The following is a 19,474-nucleotide window of genomic DNA, read 5'->3' as shown; positions in this document are numbered from 1 at the left end:
TATTATTTTTTTAAGCTGCAAATAAGCTTACCTGTGTGTGGCGGCCACACAGATTGGCTACCCTCAGGGTGCTAGGTCCCAGGAACAATATGGGACGTTTTATTTATGGGCCAGTTTTGCTCTTCTGAGGAGTAGTCTTCTTCCCCTTTATTATCTCATACATCTTTGCTTTAAAAAAAAAAAACGAACACAGCTTTTTGCAGTTAGGAGTTTCAGAATTGCTTTTAACCATCATTCAATATTTGGCTAAGGCCCAGTGTATCTTTTATCTTTTTTAATCTGTCTCTGAAATGTGGTTTATGGAGGTATGCCCATCTCATTTTCTAATCACCTTTTGGTATTTAGGAGCTTAAAATGACAGTTTCTGAAATGTGAGAGTGATGATGTGCTGTGTATTCAATAACAAAAATATCTTATCCTTGCAGCTGTGACCCACACTCTTCTGTGAAATGATATTTGAATACAAATGAATTGGGAATTCACTGTGATGTGAAAAGAAAGAGCACTGGATTGGGAGTAGATGGTAGTCCCATTCTTCTGTGAGCTGGCTGAGTGACCTTGGGCCAGTCACTTTATCTCTCTGGGCTTCATCTCTAAAATGATGCATCAGTAAATTGTCCTTGAGTCTTGTCCAGCTCTAACAGTCCTCCTCCCTTAGATTTGAAATCACTTTTAGAATGGATTGGGACGTGCTATGTTTAATTAGCACCAGGAGCCAGAGGGTGGGGAAAAAACATGAACATTAGGTTGCAAGACTGAATATATCTTACCTGGATGCCATCCCTTTCCTATAGCCTTGTTTTGTTTTTGGGTTTTTAGCACATTCGTTTTAATATTTTGGCCTCCTAGCAAAGAAAACCAGCCCTCCAGACTTGCCACATTGAAATGACAGATCATCTGCCCATGGACCTTTTGAGTACCATTTCCTTTCACTTTAATTGGGTCATAACACTGAGTTAGAAAATATGAGGACGCTAGCTTATAAGATGCCTTACCTAGATAGTGTCTGAGGATTAAAGTTGCTTTTCTGCTATGTTTCAGGTGGTAATGGAATGAAGGGTTGCCTGACCTGTAGGTAATTGTTGCAGGCCTTTATATTTTTAACTGAAAATATATTTGTTATAAATCTGTATAGTTTTGTACTGAAAGAAATTTGGATTGAATTTGAGTTCTAGGGAGGTGGCCGAGTTTCTCATTGTCACCTTTTGTCTTCTTGTCTTCTTTAGCTACATTGAGAAGTTTACTGACTTTCTGCGGCTCTTTGTGAGTGTTCACCTAAGAAGAATCGAGTCCTACTCCCAGTTCCCCGTGGTGGAGTTTTTGACACTTTTGTTCAAGTACACATTTCATCAGGTAAAGCACTGGAACTGCCCATGTCTATCCCTTGCCACTCAAAATGTCTACTTTGTTATTTTCAGGAGAAAGAACTTCTTTATTTTATTTGTCAGACATTTATATAGTGCTTACTATATGAAGATTAACACATTTATCCTTCATAACAACCCTATGAGGTAGGTATTATTATCATCCCCATTTTACAGATAAAGAAACTGAGGCACAAAGATAACTTGCTGAGGGTCATACAGTAAGCGGTGGAGCCAGGATTTGAACCCATAGAGTCTGCTTTTAATCACTGTTAATGTTGAAGAAGCAAAATATAGAAAAAGTCTGAAGTTAGGGCCTTTAGTTCTAGTCTGTAACTGTCACTAAGACTACCCACAAGGACATTGTAAATAGTGAAGTTCTCAAGAGTTCAGTTTTGGTGGATCCAGTTGTTTCCCCCATTCAGTAAACATTTTTTGAGCTCCTGTTGTGTTCCAGGAGTGAGGCCTATAACCCTTGTAAACAAAGTCCTTGCGTTCACTGAATTTACATTCTGATGACTCAATATTTTTTGTTTCTATATATATTTTAGCAGCTTTATTGAGATAACATTTACTTACTGTGCAATTCACCCATTGTAATTGTACAATTCAGTGATGTTTGGTAGATTTATAGACTTGTGCAGCCATCATCAGAGTCCAGTTTTAAACATTTCTGTCATGGCCTATCACTTGTGCCCATTTGTGTATCTTTTTAAAATAAGCTTTTTGGGGAGCTCCCTGGTGGCCTAGTAGTTAGGATTTGGGGCTTTCACTGGTGTGGTCCGGGCTCAATCCCTGGTCGAGGAACTGAGATCCCCCAAGCATTGCAGTGCAGCCCCCCCCACTCTCCCCAAAAAAGCTTTTTGTTGAACTATCACACACGTATGGAAAAGCACATAAATCATACATGTATAGCTTCGTGAGTTTTCCCAAAACGAACAAGACATGTGACCACCAAAGTCAAGAAGTAGAACATTACCAGCACCCCCAGAAATCCCCTCATGTCCTTCATCACTCCCCTCCACATCCTCCCCAGAAGTAACCCCAGACCTGACTTTAATATCCCAGATGAGTTGTGTCTGTTTTAGAACTTCTCTAAATGGAAGCGTACAATGTAGATTTGTTTTGTCTGACTTTTTTCATTCAACATTATGTTTGTGAGCTTCATCTGTGTTGTGTGTGGCAGTAGTTTGTTCTCATTGTTTTATAGGAAGTCATTAGAAAAGCCACTCCACTGCTGATTTGGGCCACTTCCAGTTTTTGGTGGTCATGAATCATGTTGCAGTGAATATTCTTGTGCCTGCCTTTTGATGTACATATGTAGCTCTTTCTTTGTATGTTGGTATATTACCAGGAATGAAACTGCTGGGTCAGTGAGGGCATCTGATTTTACAAGCAGTCTTTTTTGGTTGTTTCAGTCACTGATGTTGTAACTTAATGAGGCTAGAGGAGAGGTAAGGGTGGAGGCTGGGAGGGGTGTGTGTATGTAAAAGGGGATTTGGAAGGGTGCGGATGGAGGAGGAGGATCAAAGGTTAAAGAAGTGACACGATGTCTGATAGAGGGGCCTGTGAGTGCAGAGCAAGAAGGAAGCACGCTGATCTCACTAGGCCTAAGAAGGGATAGAAGAGGTGATGAGATATAGGAGGGTGAGGATGTAGGAGAGAAGCATCAGAAGTGGGAGAGATTTGAGATGGATCTGGAGAAATCTTAAAGGGGACCAGGAAAAAAGGAAGGATTTGATAGATACCTTTGAATAAGTGCAGCAGAAACGAACGAGAGATAAGGAGCCAGTGCTGGGGGCAGAAGGAAGGGTTTGTTTGGAAAACGGAATGAACCGTCTTCCGATTTTGCTCCCTGTGTAAAATGGGACCTTTTTAGTATACGTGGTGTAGAAGAAAGCTAAAAAGTGCTTTGAAGTATGCATGTCTGATGCTTCCTTCTTTGGATGTGGACCCAAAAGTTCTGTGTTTGAGCTCTGTTTATTTCTGTTAGGTCTCTGTCCTTGGATAAGTCTTTTAAATTTCCTAGGGAGATAGACTGCAGTGGGCATCTTTCGGGTCTTTCCATATTCATCTTCTATGATTCTTTACTAGAATCCTACGGGTTCATTTTCCATTGAACCGAGAGTGGTGGTTTTATATATTTATATATGTTTTAATTACATACTGGGAGAAGAGATAGATTGGTCATGAGGCAAACAGCAAGCTTCTGTCTTCTTCCCTCACCAGTGGGTCACTGTCAGCTGAGCTCCCTGTGTTCTGCTGGCCTCCTGTGTGAGGACTTGCATTTCTGGGTGCAGACTCTGGGCTGTGTGGGTTGGTGGCCTCGAGGTGCAGGCAGAAGCCGATTCTGAGCACTGGCCAGAGGGGCAGGAACCTGGAAGGGGCTCTGGGGGAAGCTGCCGTTTGCTGGAGAGGCAGGGAGGGAGAAAGCTGGCAGGGCACACTCTAGGCCCAGGAGCTGGTAGTAAAAGATTTCTTTAGGATAGGGTTTAAGAATAAGAAATTAAATTGCTCTCAAGAGAGAGCTTTAAGTTCTCATCTGTTCATTAACAGCATGTTCTTCCTTTATCATAGCTAAGTTCTCTGTAAAGTGGGAAAATGTGTCTTTTCTCTTGTTTAGAGGGTTATTCTCAGTGTACTTTGCCTTTTGTTCCTACAATTCATGGAAATATTAGTCCTGGTCAACATTTTTTTTTAAAATTTATTTATTTAATCTTTGGGTCTGTTAGGTCTTTGTTGCTGCGCGTGGGCTTTCTCTGGTTGCGGTGAATGGGGGCTACTCTTCATTGCGGTGCACAGGCTTCTCATTGCAGTGGCTTTTCTTGTTGAGGACCGCGGGCTCCAGGCACGTGGGCTTCAGTAGTTGTGGCCCGCGGGCTCTAGAGCACAGGCTCGGTAGTTGTGGCGCATGAGCTTAGTTGCTCCGCGGCATGTGGGATCTTCCCGGACCAGGGCTCGAACCCGTGTCCCCTGCATTGGTAGGCGGATTCTTAACCACTGCGCCACAAGGGAAGTCCCTGGTCAACATATTTTTAAAGAATAGTAATAAGGTGTAGATGGTGGTAGTATCTTCCTGTAACCATTTCCTCTCTTCTGTTTATTTTCCTGCATTTTTTCTTTCACCTAAGTGTCCTGCCACAGTCCCTCCAGCCACTAGTGCTCACCAGGTGTTTGCCTCCACCATTGCTGAGCCCCTGAGGTGTCTGTATAAACATATGGTTTCTGTCTTCCTGCTCCTTCTCTTGCTGTATCATTACCAATTCCTTCTTGGTCTTGCAGTTTCCATTTTGCCCCTTCTTCTTAAAACATGCCTGAGATAGTATGGCATAGGGGGAAGGGTCTGGACTGGGGGAGTCTTACAATCCACAGTCTAGTTCTGTTTTTGTTCTTTATCTTGTCACCTTGGGCAGATGACTTGACTTCTGGTTTCTCTATCTGTGAAATGGGAGGAAGAAAGACATCTCTCCGCTTTCCAGGACTGTTGTGAAGATCAAATAGACCTATGCAAATCAAAACAAACCACTTGGAGAGAAGAGTAGTATCATTAGTTTTTTAAAGGAACTTGCCAGGATCTTTAGTGACTAACCAGCCCTGGAATCTGAAAAGTAAAAATCTGAGTATGGGTACATTTTAAAAATGGGTCCATGAGGGCTCTGCAAAGTTGTATGACTCCAAAAGTGCAGTCAGCGTATTGCCTTTATGACCTTAGCAATCTGTGCCCAGAGCAATTGTCAAAGGCAAGACTGTGGGCAGTGCATAAGGCCTCACAGTGGGGCCTGTAGAGATGGATGTGAATGGTAGTGTTTCAGGTCCTACAGAGGGTGTATTTGCCCAACTTTTTTTCCAGCCTTGAGCCACACAGTAAATCCTCAATTCAAACGCATGAGAAAGACATGTATAATTGTGAACTACTTTGACATAGCCATAACACTTGGATTTATATGGTGGCTTTTCTCAAAAGCACCTCCACGTGCATCGATCAGTTATATTTTTTGGTGAGGGATCTGGTAGGTATTTATTTTCAAAGCAAGGAAGGGCGGCTGGGTGACCTCCTTACTGGAAGCACAGCAAGCCAAAGCCAGGACAAGACTACATCTCCTGGCTGCAAGTCAAGTGCCTGTCCACAAGCTACCCATATTATTTCCACACGGCTTATTGTTTTTTCTGCTTATTCTTCTGGTTCATTTCGTGTTCTGAGGATGGCCCTGCCAGTGGTCCTGATTGAGCTGTAGCAGTCCAGTTCCAGAGCTGCCCTGTGGCTTGTGAGTGGGGTCTGCCACATTTTTTAAGTTTACAGTTTTTCTGTCTCAGACTCAGCCTGGGTACACCACCACCGTCATTGGTAGTAATCTCTTGGACAGATTCCATACATGCCCTTGTAAACTTCTGGATTTCTTTGGCCCAGAGATGGAAGGAAACTGACTCAAGAAGATGATGGTATTATTTCTTTCCATATCTGATCCTGCCATCAAATATGTGGTTCAATGAAGTAATCACAAGTAAAGCCAAAGAGTTCTTGTAGGTAGCAAGAATTTGAGTGGATATATAAGGGATTGGGGGGCCACAGATGAAACTGAATATGTGTGAGAAGGACTAGATGTTGGAGAATATAGTGCTTGGATTTTGCATGAAATAGAATCTCAAGGCTCTTGAGAAAGTTGATCAGTGCAGTGGTCCAGGCACTAGGACCCTACAAAGACTTGCTCTTTTCTCCTTGCTTTGTCCTTATCGACACCTGGTAAGAGGTTGCTATTAGCCTGTTTGACACATCTACTTTGCAGGTGAGCTAAAGCCTGTAGGTCAGTCTCAACGAGCTCATTTTCAATCTGTTATGTAGGAAGACTGCAGATGTTACTTTCCTAATGTTCAAATGTGTAAACTTGTCACTTTGGAGCCACTGAAACTTAGTTTTGGTTTTGTAATAGTATGTAGTGGAAAGAGCATTGGCTGGGGTTAAATGGACCTGTTCCTACCCCTGACCTTGAACATATCTCTGGATCTCAGTTTCTTTTTCTCTAAAACAGATTTGAATTGGATGATCTGTAAGAGCTGTCCGCATCACAGCCTCAGACTTTAAAACAGGTGTTCGCTCGGCTTATTTTGTAAATTGGTTTGCCCTGCATAGTACAGTATCTCCTTAATGATGTGTTCCATGGTACCCTTGTCTTGTTAGGTGCAACAGGGCCCAATCGTGAAGACCGAATAAAAGACACCAATTGTGGTTACCAAGAAGCCGAGGGAACCTAGGCTTATGGTTGTAGCATTCTGGTGTATGTAAACACTGGTGGGTGTGTTTCTAAGGAGTAGTTGCATTAAGTAATTTCATTGTCTGGATTTCTTTTGCACCATAGCCTACTCATGAAGGTTACTTCTCTTGTTTGGATATCTGGACGCTCTTTTTGGACTATCTGACAAGTAAAATTAAAAGCCGTCTGGGAGACAAGGAAGCAGTTCTCAACAGGTAAACCGCAGAAACATTTATAAGTAGAAATAAACATTTTTGTCAGTTTTTCTTGTGGCCTAAAGAGGCAGCCATGCAGTCAGACCTCTTTAGTGAAACTGAGTCATGTAAGCTGTTTAGGTAGTAAAGCCATTGAGCATTTTCTTCTTTCTTCCCCTTAAATATCTCATTTTTAAAAAATACATTTTTCTGGTTAAAAAAGTAATATGTATTGTTAATTTTTTAGGTATGATAATGTTTTTGTGGTCCCCATCCTCCGCCATGGCCCTTATTTTAGAGATACAACCTGAAGTATTTATTGGATAAAATGATATGATATATGGGATTTGCTTTAAAATAATTCCCTGGGGGGCTTCCCTGGTGGCGCAGTGGTTGAGAGTCCACCTGCTGATGCAGGGGACACGGGTTCGTGCCCCGGTCCGGGAAGATCCCACATGCTGCAGAGCAGCTGGGCCCGTGAGCCATGGCCGCTGAGCCTGCGCGTCTGGAGCCTGTGCTCCGCAACGGCAGAGGCCACAACAGTAAGAGGCCCACGTACCGCAAAAAAAAAAAAAAAAAAAAAATCCCTGGGGATAGAGGGGGACGTGGGTTGGCCATGTGTTGATAATTGGTGTTGAACTTAATTGATAGGAACTTGGGGTTCATTATAGCCTCACTCCTTTTGTATGTGCTTGAAAATTTCCCAAATAAAGTAATAAATACTTGTCAGGAAAAAAATATTTATTTTAAAAACTAGCAAAGATAGAAAAATATAAAGAAAAGTTATCAATAATCCCGCAATCCAGAGATAGTCATTTTTGTACTTCTAATTTTATTTTAAAAAACAGAAAATGGGGAAATGTTTTTTTCCCCACGTTTCTCAAGCCCATTTTTTTCTTGTTTGCAGGCAGAAAGTATGGTTCCTGTACACTGTGGTCGTTATATATCTAATTATTTGAAGCTAATATATCTAGAATGCTCAGCACATTACAGATGCTCAGTAAATAGTATTAGTGGTTGATGGTGGAGATAGTGAACGCCCCTCCCCCAGAAATGTGCCAAATGGAGGTGGTGAGGAGACCCCCCAACTGGGGAGAGTTGGACTGAGCCTCTAAAACCCTTTCCATTGCTGAGGTTTTATGCGTTTTTAAAATTCGAAACAGTATTTGCATTCCAAGTTTAGCATTTGCACTTTCATTCCCAAAACTATTTTTGTGATTGCAAAATAGCTTCCAGCTTGTTATGGTGTCAGGTCACACGTGGTTATGGGTAGTTTATTTGTGTGTCAGAAACCTTCTTACACAACAGTGGATCCTGTTTTTGGTGAATTTGCCAACTGTGAGTAATTGTGTTGTTGAATGAGATTGTTCAAAGAAAAGACACTTCCGCCAAATTCTCTTTCTTGTATGCTGAGCAGTTGCATCCTTTGGTTCTGGGACTGTGCCTGATTTTGCTATATTTAAGTGGTAGATACTCTTTCACGTATCTCAGGCTTGTTGGAAGAATAAACTGAGGACATGATTAATATGAAAATGCTTTTTAAAGCACAGTACAAATGTGCTTTAGGTGTGGAGAATATGGTTCCATTGAGAAAATACATACTTGTGCAGACTGTTGCACCAATAGAAGGAGCAGTGGTGCAGTTTAAATTTCTTTTCTGCTTCATGGCAGCAGTGTTACTTTTGGTCAAGTTATATGGTAATCACATTTCCTCTTGCAAAATGAGCATACTAATACTGATACCTCTTTTGCAGAATGGCTAGGATTCAAGGAAATTGTATATAAAATACCTGGCACACTATCGATCACGTATTAGGCACTCAATAAATGGACATAGTAATGACTACACAGTAATAATAAGTAATAGAAGATGTTGCTGTTACTTGACTGAGGTGGTGACTGTGGAGTTAAATGACAGGGTCCCTGGATAGCAGACTTTCAGCCCACTTGCAGATGTTGTCTTGCCTGCCTAGGCATCTGTCATCTCTTGTCACAGTTGTCAGTGGTTCTTGCTGACCACCTTAAACACTAGGGGTGGGATGATTTGGGAAATTGGGATTGACATATATACACTATTGATACTGTGTATAAAATAGATAACTAATGAGAACCTACTGTGTAGCACAAGGAATTCTACTCAGTGCTCTGTGGTGACCTAAATGAGAAGGAAATCCTTAAAAGAGGGGATATATGTATATGTATACATATATACAGCTGATTCACTTTGCTGTACAGTATAAACTAACACAATATTGTAAAGCAACTGTACTCCAATTTAAAAAAAAAGCACTAGGGATTTTTCTCATTGATCATTTGATTATTATCCTAAATAAGGCTTTCTAATTTTTCATGACTTTTTTTTTTTAAACATACATGTATAACACTTTTATGCCTTTAAAAAACAAAAAAACCCCCAAACCTTCGAAGCTTGTCTGTGGTTTATGCTGTTAAATGGTAACCATCTTCTGGGGAACTGCTTGTCAGTCAGACACCCTCTAGTGGTCTAAGGTAGTAGACTACAAAGAAGGATGTAGTCTGCTGAGGTGTGCAAACAAAATAGTTGAACTTTAACTTAACATGTTTTTCCTTTCACCTCTTATGCTTACACAAGTGTGCACTGAAAAAAATTTATTTATTTATTAAAATTATTTATTTTTAAAATAAATTTATTTATTTAGTTTTGGCTGCGTTGGGTCTTCGTTGCTGCGTGTGGGCTTTCTCTAGTTGCGGCGAGCTGGGGCTCCTCTTTGTTGTGGTGCGTGGGCTTCTCATTGCGGTGGCTTCTCTTTGTTGCGGAGCATGGGCTCTAGGCATGTGGGCTTCAGTAGTTGCAGCACGTGGGCTCAGTAGTTGTGGCTCGCAGGCTCTAGAGTACAGGCTCAGTAGTTGTGGCGCATGGGCTCAGTTGCTCTGCGGCATGTGGAATCTTCCCGGCCCAGGGCTCCAACCCGTGTCCCCTGCATTGGCAGGCGGATTCTTAACCACTGCGCCACCAGGGAAGCCCTGAAAAAATTTTAAATGAAAGTTAAACCACTGCTCTGGGTTATATTAGAGATCCCAATATATTAGGGATACACTGTTTTGCAGAAGCAACTGATAAAGAGCACTGGCTACAGATAATTACCACATTCATTTTAATGAAGAGCATGTAAATGCAATCAAATGTTTTTCAGCTGAGAAAATGTATCTGAAAGAAGTTGGGGGACTTTTGTGGCTTGAGCCAGAATTTCAGAAGCAACTGATCTTGCAGGAAGTAGTCAAGAATGTTTTCTTGGTATCTTAAATGTAAAACGTAGGTGTGGTTAAGTCACAGAGACAGCATTCAGTTCCTGTCCCTTGTGGTTTAAAGGTTTTGTATCATTCATCACAACAAAGTTGATAGGCATTGTAGGCTATGAATTTAGAAGCACAAATGTACATGGATTTATTTTTGGTCCTAGGAGCTTGGAAATTGGAGCTCTGCATGTTCCTTGTTCAGTGAGGATCCTCAAGTGTTTCTTGGTCAGAACTGGTGGGGACTTAGAGAACTTGTGTCCCAGTGTTAATGGAATAAATGTTCTGTAACATACCCAGCTGAACAAAATTGCTAATGGGGTTTACTGTTCAGGTTTGCCATTTTGAATCTGTGGTGTGGGAAGACCTAAATTTCAGTCTCCTTTTCTCCTCTTTGTACTTTGGGAATGGTTGTTCCTACTTTACAAGTTGTTGAGCAAATTAAATGAACCAGTGTGTGTAAAGTACCTTGGCTGACCGTAGGTGTTCAGTAAATAAGTATTGGTTCTCGTCCCTTTTCTCTCTCTCTCACTCCCTTCTCTCTATGCTTGTCAAGGTGAAGGGAGACACCTGTGTAGAAACTTATTTTTACAGGAAGATGAGGAAACCTGAAGTGAGTTAAGCAACTTGAAGTTACTGAGTCATGTCCTGTGAACCCCTTTGTCATGAAAGTACTGGCAAGTGCTGGCCATACACCTGCCAGGGATTCTGGGTGACTTTCAATTGGACTATAAACAAATGTGGGTAAGCGTGAGAAAAATTGCTGCCCTTTTTTTCTGAGTGGGTTTTTCTGCTAAATAGAGAGGAAGTGCCATTGTGACACATGGCATTTTGATACAGTTAATAGAAGGTATTAACTAGGGTTGTACCAGGGCTTCAGTAGCTTTCTAGCTCTTGCTACGAGAAATTCATGCTGTTGACTGCCCCAGAGAGCAAGGGAATGGAATCTTAGTTATTTCATTGAGTTGAAAAAGCTATCCAGGACTATGCTTCAGTGCTTCATAGTTATCTGACTTGTAGTTTTGTTTATTTATTCCCTGTGTGTTTATTCATTTGTTCTCTTGTTCTTTCATTCATCATATGTTTACAAACACCTACTATGTAGTCACCTTAACGTGTATAATTTTATTTAACTCTCAGAAGAAGTTGAGGTACTTTTGGAATCACATTTGTGGCTTGAGCTACCCAGGTCTATAGGTGTATTTACATTGTATATTTAACCATGTAATGCTATAAGTTTCTCTCTGAGCACTGCTTTAGCTTTATCAAATTTTAATATGTTTCATTTTCCTTTCCATTCAATTTAAAATATTTTGTAATTTCTCTTGAGTTCCTCTTTGTTGTTTGTTTAATTTCCAAATATTTGGGGATTTTCCATATGTCTTCTCATTATTGTTTTCTAGTTGATTATGATCTGCAAACACATTTTGGGTGATTTCAGTTCTTTTCAATTTGTTAAGGTTTGTTTTATGATCTAGTCTTCTTGGTGATTGTTCATTGTGCACTTGAAAAGAGTGTGCATTCTGCTGTTGTTGGGTGGAGTGTTCTAGATATGTCAGTTAGGTCAGGTTGGTTGATGGTGTTCTATATGTTGTCTTTATCCGGTTTGTTCTATCAGTTACTGAGAGAGAGGTGAATTCTCCCAGGTGTAATTGTGGATTTGTCTACATCTCCTTTCAGTTCTATCAGTTTTTGCTTCATTTATTTTGAGACTCTGTTGTTTCACACAAGTTTAGTTTTCCTCTTCAATGTATCTGTTGAGTGTTTGACTATATCTCTTTATGTGAGTTTTTTAAGTGGTTGCTCTGTATATTAAAATACATATACGGGCTTCCCTGGTGGCGCAGTGGTTGAGAGTCCGCCTGCCGATGCAGGGGACACAGGTTCGTGCCCTGGTCTGGGAAGATCCCACATGCCGTGGAGTGGCTGGGCCCGTGAGCCATGGCTGCTGGGCCTGCACGCCCGGAGCCTGTGCTCCGCAACGGGAGAGGCCACAACAGTGAAAGGCCCACGTACCACAAAAAAAAAAAAAAAAAAAAAAAAAAAAATATATATATATATATATATATATATATATATATATATATATATTTAATTTTTCAAGTTAACATACTACCACTTCACGTGTGATATAGGAACCTCATCACCATATAGATCTTTTTGTCCTCCCTTCTTTGTATTGAGGTTGCCATATATTTTACATCTTGTACATTGAAAACCCCATCAGACAGTGTTCTGTTTTTGCTTTCATCCAACATTCATATTTTAAAGATCTTAAACGATAAACAGTCTGTTGTATTTACCAAGAGATTTGTCAGTTCTCTTGCTTTCCCTTCATTCTTGAAGTTCCAGGTTTCTTTTTCATTATCCTTTATCTTCTATTTTAATCAGCTCGGGGTGCCATAACAAAATACCACTGACTGGGTGGCTTAAACAACAGAAATTAATTTTCTCATACTTCTGGAGACTGGAAGTCATGGATCAGGGTGCTGGCAGATTTGGTTTCTGGTGAGGGCTCTCCCTGGCTTGCAGACGCTGCCTTCCCTCTGTGACCTCACATGGCCTCTGTTCTGTGCATGAACAGGGAGTGGGGAGAGTGAGCACGCTCGCTCCTACTTCCTCATGTCTCCTCCTCTTCATATAAGTGGATTAAGGCCCGCCCCACCCTTATGATCTCACTTAACTTTTATTAACTTTTATAGGCCTTGTCTCCAGTACAGTCACACTGAGAGTTAGGGCTTCAGCGTATGAGTTTATTTATTTAAATAAATTGGGTCTTCGTAGCATTGGGTCTTCGTTGCTGCACACAGGCTTTGTCTAGTTGCGGCGAGCGTGGGCTACTCTTCGTTGCAGTGTGCGGGCTTCTCATTGCGGTGGCTTCTCTTGTTGTGGAGTGTGGGCTCTAGGTGTGCAAGCTTCAGTAGTTGCAGCACACAGGCTCAGTAGTTGTGGCACACGGACTTTTAGTTGCTCCAGGGCATGTGGGATCTTTCTGGACCAGCAACTGAACCCATGTCCTCTGCATTGGCAGGCAGATTCTTAACTGCTGTGCCACCAGGGAAGTCCCTCAACATAGGAATTTTGAGTGGACACAGTTCAGTCCAAAACACCTTCCAGCTGATAGAACCTCATGGAGGATGGTTATAATAGCTGCTTTAAAAATCTTCGATAATTCAACATCTGTGTCATCTGTGATAATCTTGATTTTCTTTCCCTTGACAAATGTTCAGTGTCTCCTTTTTTTTGGTATGTCAGTTAATATTTTGTTGTTTGTTTGTTTGTTTTTTTTTAGGCCGCACCGTGCGGCATGCAGGATCTTAGTTCCCCGACCAGGGATTGAATCCGTGCCCCCTGCACTGGGAGCTTGGAGTCTTAACCACTGGACTGCCAGGGAAGTCCCTGTCAGTTAATATTTGGATCCCTTTACCTGTTTTTCTACCAGCCTTAGGCATGGCTTCCATCTCCACAGTCACCTTACAGTCAAAGATGGATGCTGAATCTAGACATCACACCTATGATTCAGGCAGCAGGAATAAGAGGGAGAGGTTAGACAAAAGAAGCTTTCCCAGAGGTCCCACCAGATGACTTCTTTCCATGTCCTTGACCACTGAGACAACACAGATGATAACTGTGGGAAGCAGCTCCACCACTAGGGCTAGCGGTACAAAGGAAAGAGGTGTTGGTGTCATTAAAATGTCAAATATCAGAGGGACGGCCCCCATGCTGCTAGAGCTCAGATCTCTGAGGAGAGGGTATCACCCAACTGCCACAGGAGCTCAGAGCAGAGGACCCAGGGAGCTGGGACTTAATCCTTTGAGGAGAAGATGTAACCTGGCTGCTGCTAGCACCTCTGAGAGTTCGTGATGGGGCTGGTTTGGGGAATGTGGAAGCTGGAACCAATTATTACTGCCAGGTGACCATTGTTGGGGTGACACTGGCCAGGACAGCAAGCCCACAGGAAGAATGGGGTCCCTTTGCCCCTCCTTCTGCCTTCCAGTTTTCCTCCAGTGCCCCTTTTGACAGAGCCTAACAGGCAGAGGAGAAATGTGCGTTGTGTAGTCTTGAGTCCCAGCATCACAAAACGTGGAGAGTGGACTGGCACTGAGAGCTGAATAACCAGCGTGGCTGGTTTGCCTTGTGAGTAAGACGAGGTCTGAGCTTCTTGTAGAAACATTTCAGGACAGGCAAGCATTCAGGCTACTTGATTTGTTCTTGAAAATTAGTGGTTTGTTGGCCCTTGTGGTAGCAACTGTCACATAGAACTATGGTGTCTTCTGAGTTAGGTTCTTATCGCATGTGGGAAATATCCAAGCCTAGGGCTCCACATGTTTCTTTGAGAAATTATTCTTAGACATAGATCAAAGGGTCATTGTTCCCTTAGGCTTTTTCCATCTCTCCTTTTAGGTTTTAAGTGTTCTTACAAATTGACTAGAATTGAGGTTTTCTGGAGTGGGTGGAGCAGGCTCCAAGCCTGTTGGTGGTTTATGTGTAGAGAGAAGAACATGACATGTTGAGTTAGGGAGCTCTGGGTTCAAACCAGCTAGCTTTGTGACCTTGGGCAGTTTATTTAGCTTCTGTTAATTGTAGTTTCCTCATCAGAAAAGTACCGATAATACCACCTACCTGTCACAGTTGTTAAAAGGACTGAATCATTGAATTAATAGATATTTATATATAGTACTTACAATTCTCAGGGCAACCACTGAGAAAAAAACTTTAAAAATATTTGGTAAAAGAAATGGCAAGGGAATTAAAATAGCACACTAGAAAATATCTATTTAACACAAAAGGAGGCAGTATTGGAGGAATTGAGGAAGAAAAGATATAGAGAAAACAAATGGCAGAATGGCAGAAGTAAGTCCTTCTTTATTGGTAATTACATTAAATGTAAAGGATTAACTTCTCCAGTTAAAAAGCAAAGATTGGCAAAATGGATTAAAAAACATGATCCAACAACTACATGTTGTTCAAGACACTCACTTGAATTTTAGACACAAATAGGTTTAAAGTAAAAAGATAGAAAAAGATATTCCATGCAAACAATAACCAAAAGAGAGCAAGGGTAGCTATACTAATATCAGACAAAACAGACTTTAAGACAAAAATTGCTACCTGAGGCAGAGAAGGACATTATATAATGATAAAAGGTTCAATCCATCAAGAAGGTTCAATCCAGTATGTTCTGTGCCTGGAACATAGTTAAATAAATAAACAAACACCCCTGCTACTGTTCCACTCTCACATAGCACTTGCAAAACCATAAACTAAGTTTAGTTTAGATGCTTCTTGTGTATGGTGATCCAACACAGACACCATTCCCTTCACAGTACAGGAGGCTTTTTTGAAATCCTAGGCTAAAAGCCTCCTTTCGTCTGATGTTGAATTTCTCCCTGCCACATAGGTACGAAGACGCCCTAGTCCTCTTGCTCACGGAGGTGTTGAATCGAATCCAGTTCAGATACAACCAGGCCCAGTTGGAGGAGTTGGATGACGAGACACTGGATGATGATGTAAGCAGCACATCCTAATTGACCTTATTCATTGTCATGCTGTGGTATGAATCGAAATGGAGCCTTGGAACCCGTGGCCTTTTGCTCTGGAGATTATTTTTAAGCCAGAGTGGTCTTATGGTTTGAGTTATGCATTTGAAATTTGTATCTGACTGGTCTCTTTGGGTTCATTAACTGTAAAAAAAAGTTTTACGGGCATTTACCTCTATGGACTAGAGAGGTAAGTAGAGAAAACCATATGTACAGTGAAAAGTGGTTTAGTAAGAACTCTGCATCTACCTCCTGTTTCCCCTGCCTTGCACCCACACTCTAGGCAACAGATAAAAGCTAGCTGGATGCTGGTGGAAATAGTTAAAGAGATACTTAAATGATAAGGCTAGAATGAAAGGATGTCTCTTTTGACTATATATATTTTGTAAACTGATATCTCTTAAAATCAATCTTGAATTTAATAATGCTGGTGTGCCCAACGTTTGTAAGGAAAATGTCTTTAAGGACACAACTCCAGTGTTCCTTTTTCTTAAGCACCATGCATTTAAAAAATTTCAGGTCGCTGGTATGACTCTCAAAATAACAGCCACTGTGGTGTGGTCAAGACCTCGAGGGAAGCCATATTTGGGTTCAAAATAGCCTTGTACTTGGAATCAGATGGCCTGGATTTGAATCTCTGCAACCCTGGGTGGGAAAGGGGTAGAGGTCTGGTCGCTGAATTTCTCTAAGCTTTAATTTCCTCATCTCCCAAAAGTGGAAGGATATATCTGAACTGACCTGTGTTGACAGTTAACATGTGAGGGTAGCACGTGTGGATGTACTGACCACGTGCCTGGTGGATAGTAGAGGCTTGGTGACTTTTAGCTTCACTTCCCGTTACCTGTTTGATATAGGCCAGTGCATCTCATATTTTAGCCTGGATAAGAATTACTGGGACGGCTTGTTAAATAGACTTTGATTCAGGAGGTCTGGGGTGGGGGCACAGAGTTTGCATTTCTGACAAACCACCAGGAGATGCTGATGCTGCCTGTCTGAGGACCATACTTTGCCTGGCACTGGTGTGGTTGGTTATACTTATATGTGCTTAGTAACGGGCTGTCTCAGAAGGTAATGAACCAATTCCTATAGCTGGGATGACGTAAAGGGGACTTGAGCATTTCACAGGTGGCTTTTTAAAAATATCTTATCCCTATGACAATAGGGAGAAAAGTAGGTCATTCTATGTGGATCATTTGCTTTTTGAGGAAATAGCTTCTTGAGAAATTAATTCATTGGATTAAAAAAATTTCTTTAGCTTAGCTTTTTTAAAATACCAAATAACCTGGTTCCATCATTTGCTATTTCTTCACATATTTATGTCTGATAGTGGACTTGAGGTTGAGGACAGGTTGGCAGGGAAGATGACGAGACTCTGCCTGTCTGGGAGAGCTGATCCTTCTGTGTTTGCCCCGCAGCAGCAGACAGAGTGGCAGCGGTACTTACGCCAGAGCTTGGAGGTAGTGGCCAAAGTGATGGAGCTCCTTCCCACACACGCCTTCTCAACACTGGTAACTCACCACTTGGAGGGGAACGAAGAGCCTAATTATTTCCCTGCATATAGCACGAGTAGTAAGGCTTTTTTGCTCACCAGTATTATAAAGTGTATATATTTTAAACAATAATAATTACCATAACTGACCCTCAAATTTAAAAATGTTAACATTTCCCCCAGATATTTTAAAATCAACATTTGGAAGCTCTGTTTTTCTTTCCTAAACTCTTGGGTGTAATATGAATTTTACTAATGCTTTCATCAGTAGCTCAGAAGTGGCTAAGCCAAGTGGAAGATATATTTATAAAAATTACATCGTTGAAAAGTTAGCCTTTGTAAAGCTCACTCTTGACAAATTATTTGCTGGGTACTCTCTGCCTGTGTTTATGTGCTAGGATCCTTAGTCATAAGGACTGATTTTATTTACTAAGTGGTGTTTGTTATTTGAGGAGATTTCATTAAGTCCATCTCTCCTCTAGAGGCAAGATAATTTATTAGGGTCAGCTTTGCATTGCACAGCCCAGCTATATATCTTGTATTCTCTTATGGAGAGTGCCATCTGCCTTTCTTTGGGACCTGTCGTATTAACGTTTTAATTTTATCTTAATGGTGAGTTAGCAGCTTTAGAAAGAAAAGGTAGAGCTCTGGTTATGAAGGTCCTGTCTGCTAAATGAGTAAGGCAAACTGACTCCAAATAATTTGGCTGTCTTTTCACTCTGCCATGCACTTTAATAAGGCATATCTGCTATTTCTTTCAAAGGCAGGGTTTTCCTTGGACTTGAACGGAGGTGGGCCCTGTCTCAGAGCTCTAGAAGGTGTAGATCATTTGGGGGCTTGATGTCCTCTTTTAAGAACATAATAGTCATAATAATCATACCCAGCATCCAGTGCTTTGTTTAGAAAAAGTATCAAACTGGGGCCTCCCTGGTGGCACAGTGGTTAAGAGTCCGCCTCCTGATGCAGGGGACGCGGGTTCGTGCCCCGGTCCGGGAAGATCCCACATGCCGTGGAGCGGCTGGGCCCGTGGGCCATGGCCGCTGGGCCTGCGTGTCCGGAGCCTGTGCTCCGCAATGGGAGAGGCCACAACAGTGAGGGCCCGCATACTGCAAAAAATAAAAAAAATAAAAAATAGAAAAAATATAAAACTGGTGTGTTATTTTCTTTCTTATTCCAAATATTAACTGGTGGTTTCAATTGTAGAAATTGCCAGGGGTGGGAGGTGCTGAAGGGTGCCACCTCTTCTTGGCTGCATATAAAGCTTCCCAGAGAAAAGGTTTTTATCCTGTTCCTCCCCACCATAGGTACTTCTTTCATTGTTGAAATGCTGTTACAATTTGCATTTATGCTGTGGTTTTTTGGTTTTTTAGTTTTTAAATCTTTGTTTCTTTGTTTTCAGTTTCCAGTTCTTCAGGACAATTTAGAAGTTTATCTGGGGTTACAGCAGTTTATAGTTACTTCAGCATCAGGTAAACTGGCTTTTATTTTCTAATTTAATGTTCAGAAAAAATTGGACTGATATTTAATTACTGCCTTCTGTGTTGTCAGAACATGCTTTCTCCACTGCCCCCTCCCTACTGCTCCCTCTCTCTCCATTTCTAAACAGGGAAAATTAAAAAAAACACACACACAAAAAGTCATGATTAAAAAGGAGCTTTGGGGGAGGTAAGAGATGAGGCTGTGACCGCATATTCCAAAGAGGCATCTCAGTGAGAGAAAGGAAGCTGGTTTGGAGCAAAGAGGTAGGACTTTTGAAAAACCCTAGTGATTAGAATATTTCTCTGTGTCCTTTAAGCCAGCTAGTACACTAGAAAAAAATGGTCTTGGACTTTCCTGCGACGGGTTCGTTCTTCTCTGGCTTTTAGAATCAGGAGGACATGGGAGCAACTCTGCAGCAGGTGGACTGGTAGAGCTCACCCTAGGGGATGGTTAGCTCTCCTGTGTCAGTAGCCCTGACTGTAGTCAGTTGGAAAGATTTTGGCCTGCTGTTGGCAGGTTTCACCAGCTTGGGGTTTAGGGTTAGCATTTTTTGGTTATTTTGTTAATAATAATGATAAAATAATACCTTCTATTTGTAGAACACACATTGCATGCCAGGCACCACGTTATTTGCTTATGTTATTTAATTCTCTCAACTGGCCTGTGAGGTGTAAGTACTAATAATAGTTCTCCTGTTTTACAGAAGAGGAAATTAATGTTCAGAGATGTTAGTTTACCCAAGGTCACGTGGCTTGTTGGTGCTAGTACCAAGATGGTATAATAGGGAATGATAGAAAGTTGAATTAACCAAAATCTGACCTTCATTCTGCCAGCTGAAAACACACACACACACACACACACACACACACACACACACACACACACA

The 19,474-nt window shown here is 41.5% G+C and overlaps 1 protein-coding gene across 2 annotated transcripts in view; it reads left to right on the top strand.

Annotated features, from left to right (window-relative positions):
- The window catches only part of XPO6 (exportin 6), a 106,034-nt gene that overhangs the window by 57,224 nt on the left and 29,336 nt on the right, over positions 1-19,474 (top strand). The window contains exons 8-12 of one of the 2 annotated variants that reach the window (XM_029222394.1): positions 1,227-1,353; positions 6,719-6,828; positions 15,482-15,590; positions 17,039-17,128; positions 18,509-18,578. In XM_029222394.1, coding sequence (XP_029078227.1) covers positions 1,227-1,353; positions 6,719-6,828; positions 15,482-15,590; positions 17,039-17,128; positions 18,509-18,578 — 506 coding nt within the window. Of the gene's footprint in view, positions 1-1,226; positions 1,354-6,718; positions 6,829-15,481; positions 15,591-17,035; positions 17,129-18,508; positions 18,579-19,474 lie in introns of both variants that reach the window. The other variant, XM_029222393.1, reaches the window with a different exon arrangement.

Source organism: Monodon monoceros, unplaced genomic scaffold (genome assembly GCF_005190385.1).
Source record: "Monodon monoceros isolate NGI ecotype Baffin Bay Population unplaced genomic scaffold, NGI_Narwhal_1 Super_Scaffold_13, whole genome shotgun sequence".
Taxonomy (NCBI): domain Eukaryota; kingdom Metazoa; phylum Chordata; class Mammalia; order Artiodactyla; family Monodontidae; genus Monodon; species Monodon monoceros.
Note: the sequence above shows the minus strand (reverse complement) of the source record. Positions and strands in the feature narration are given on the sequence as shown.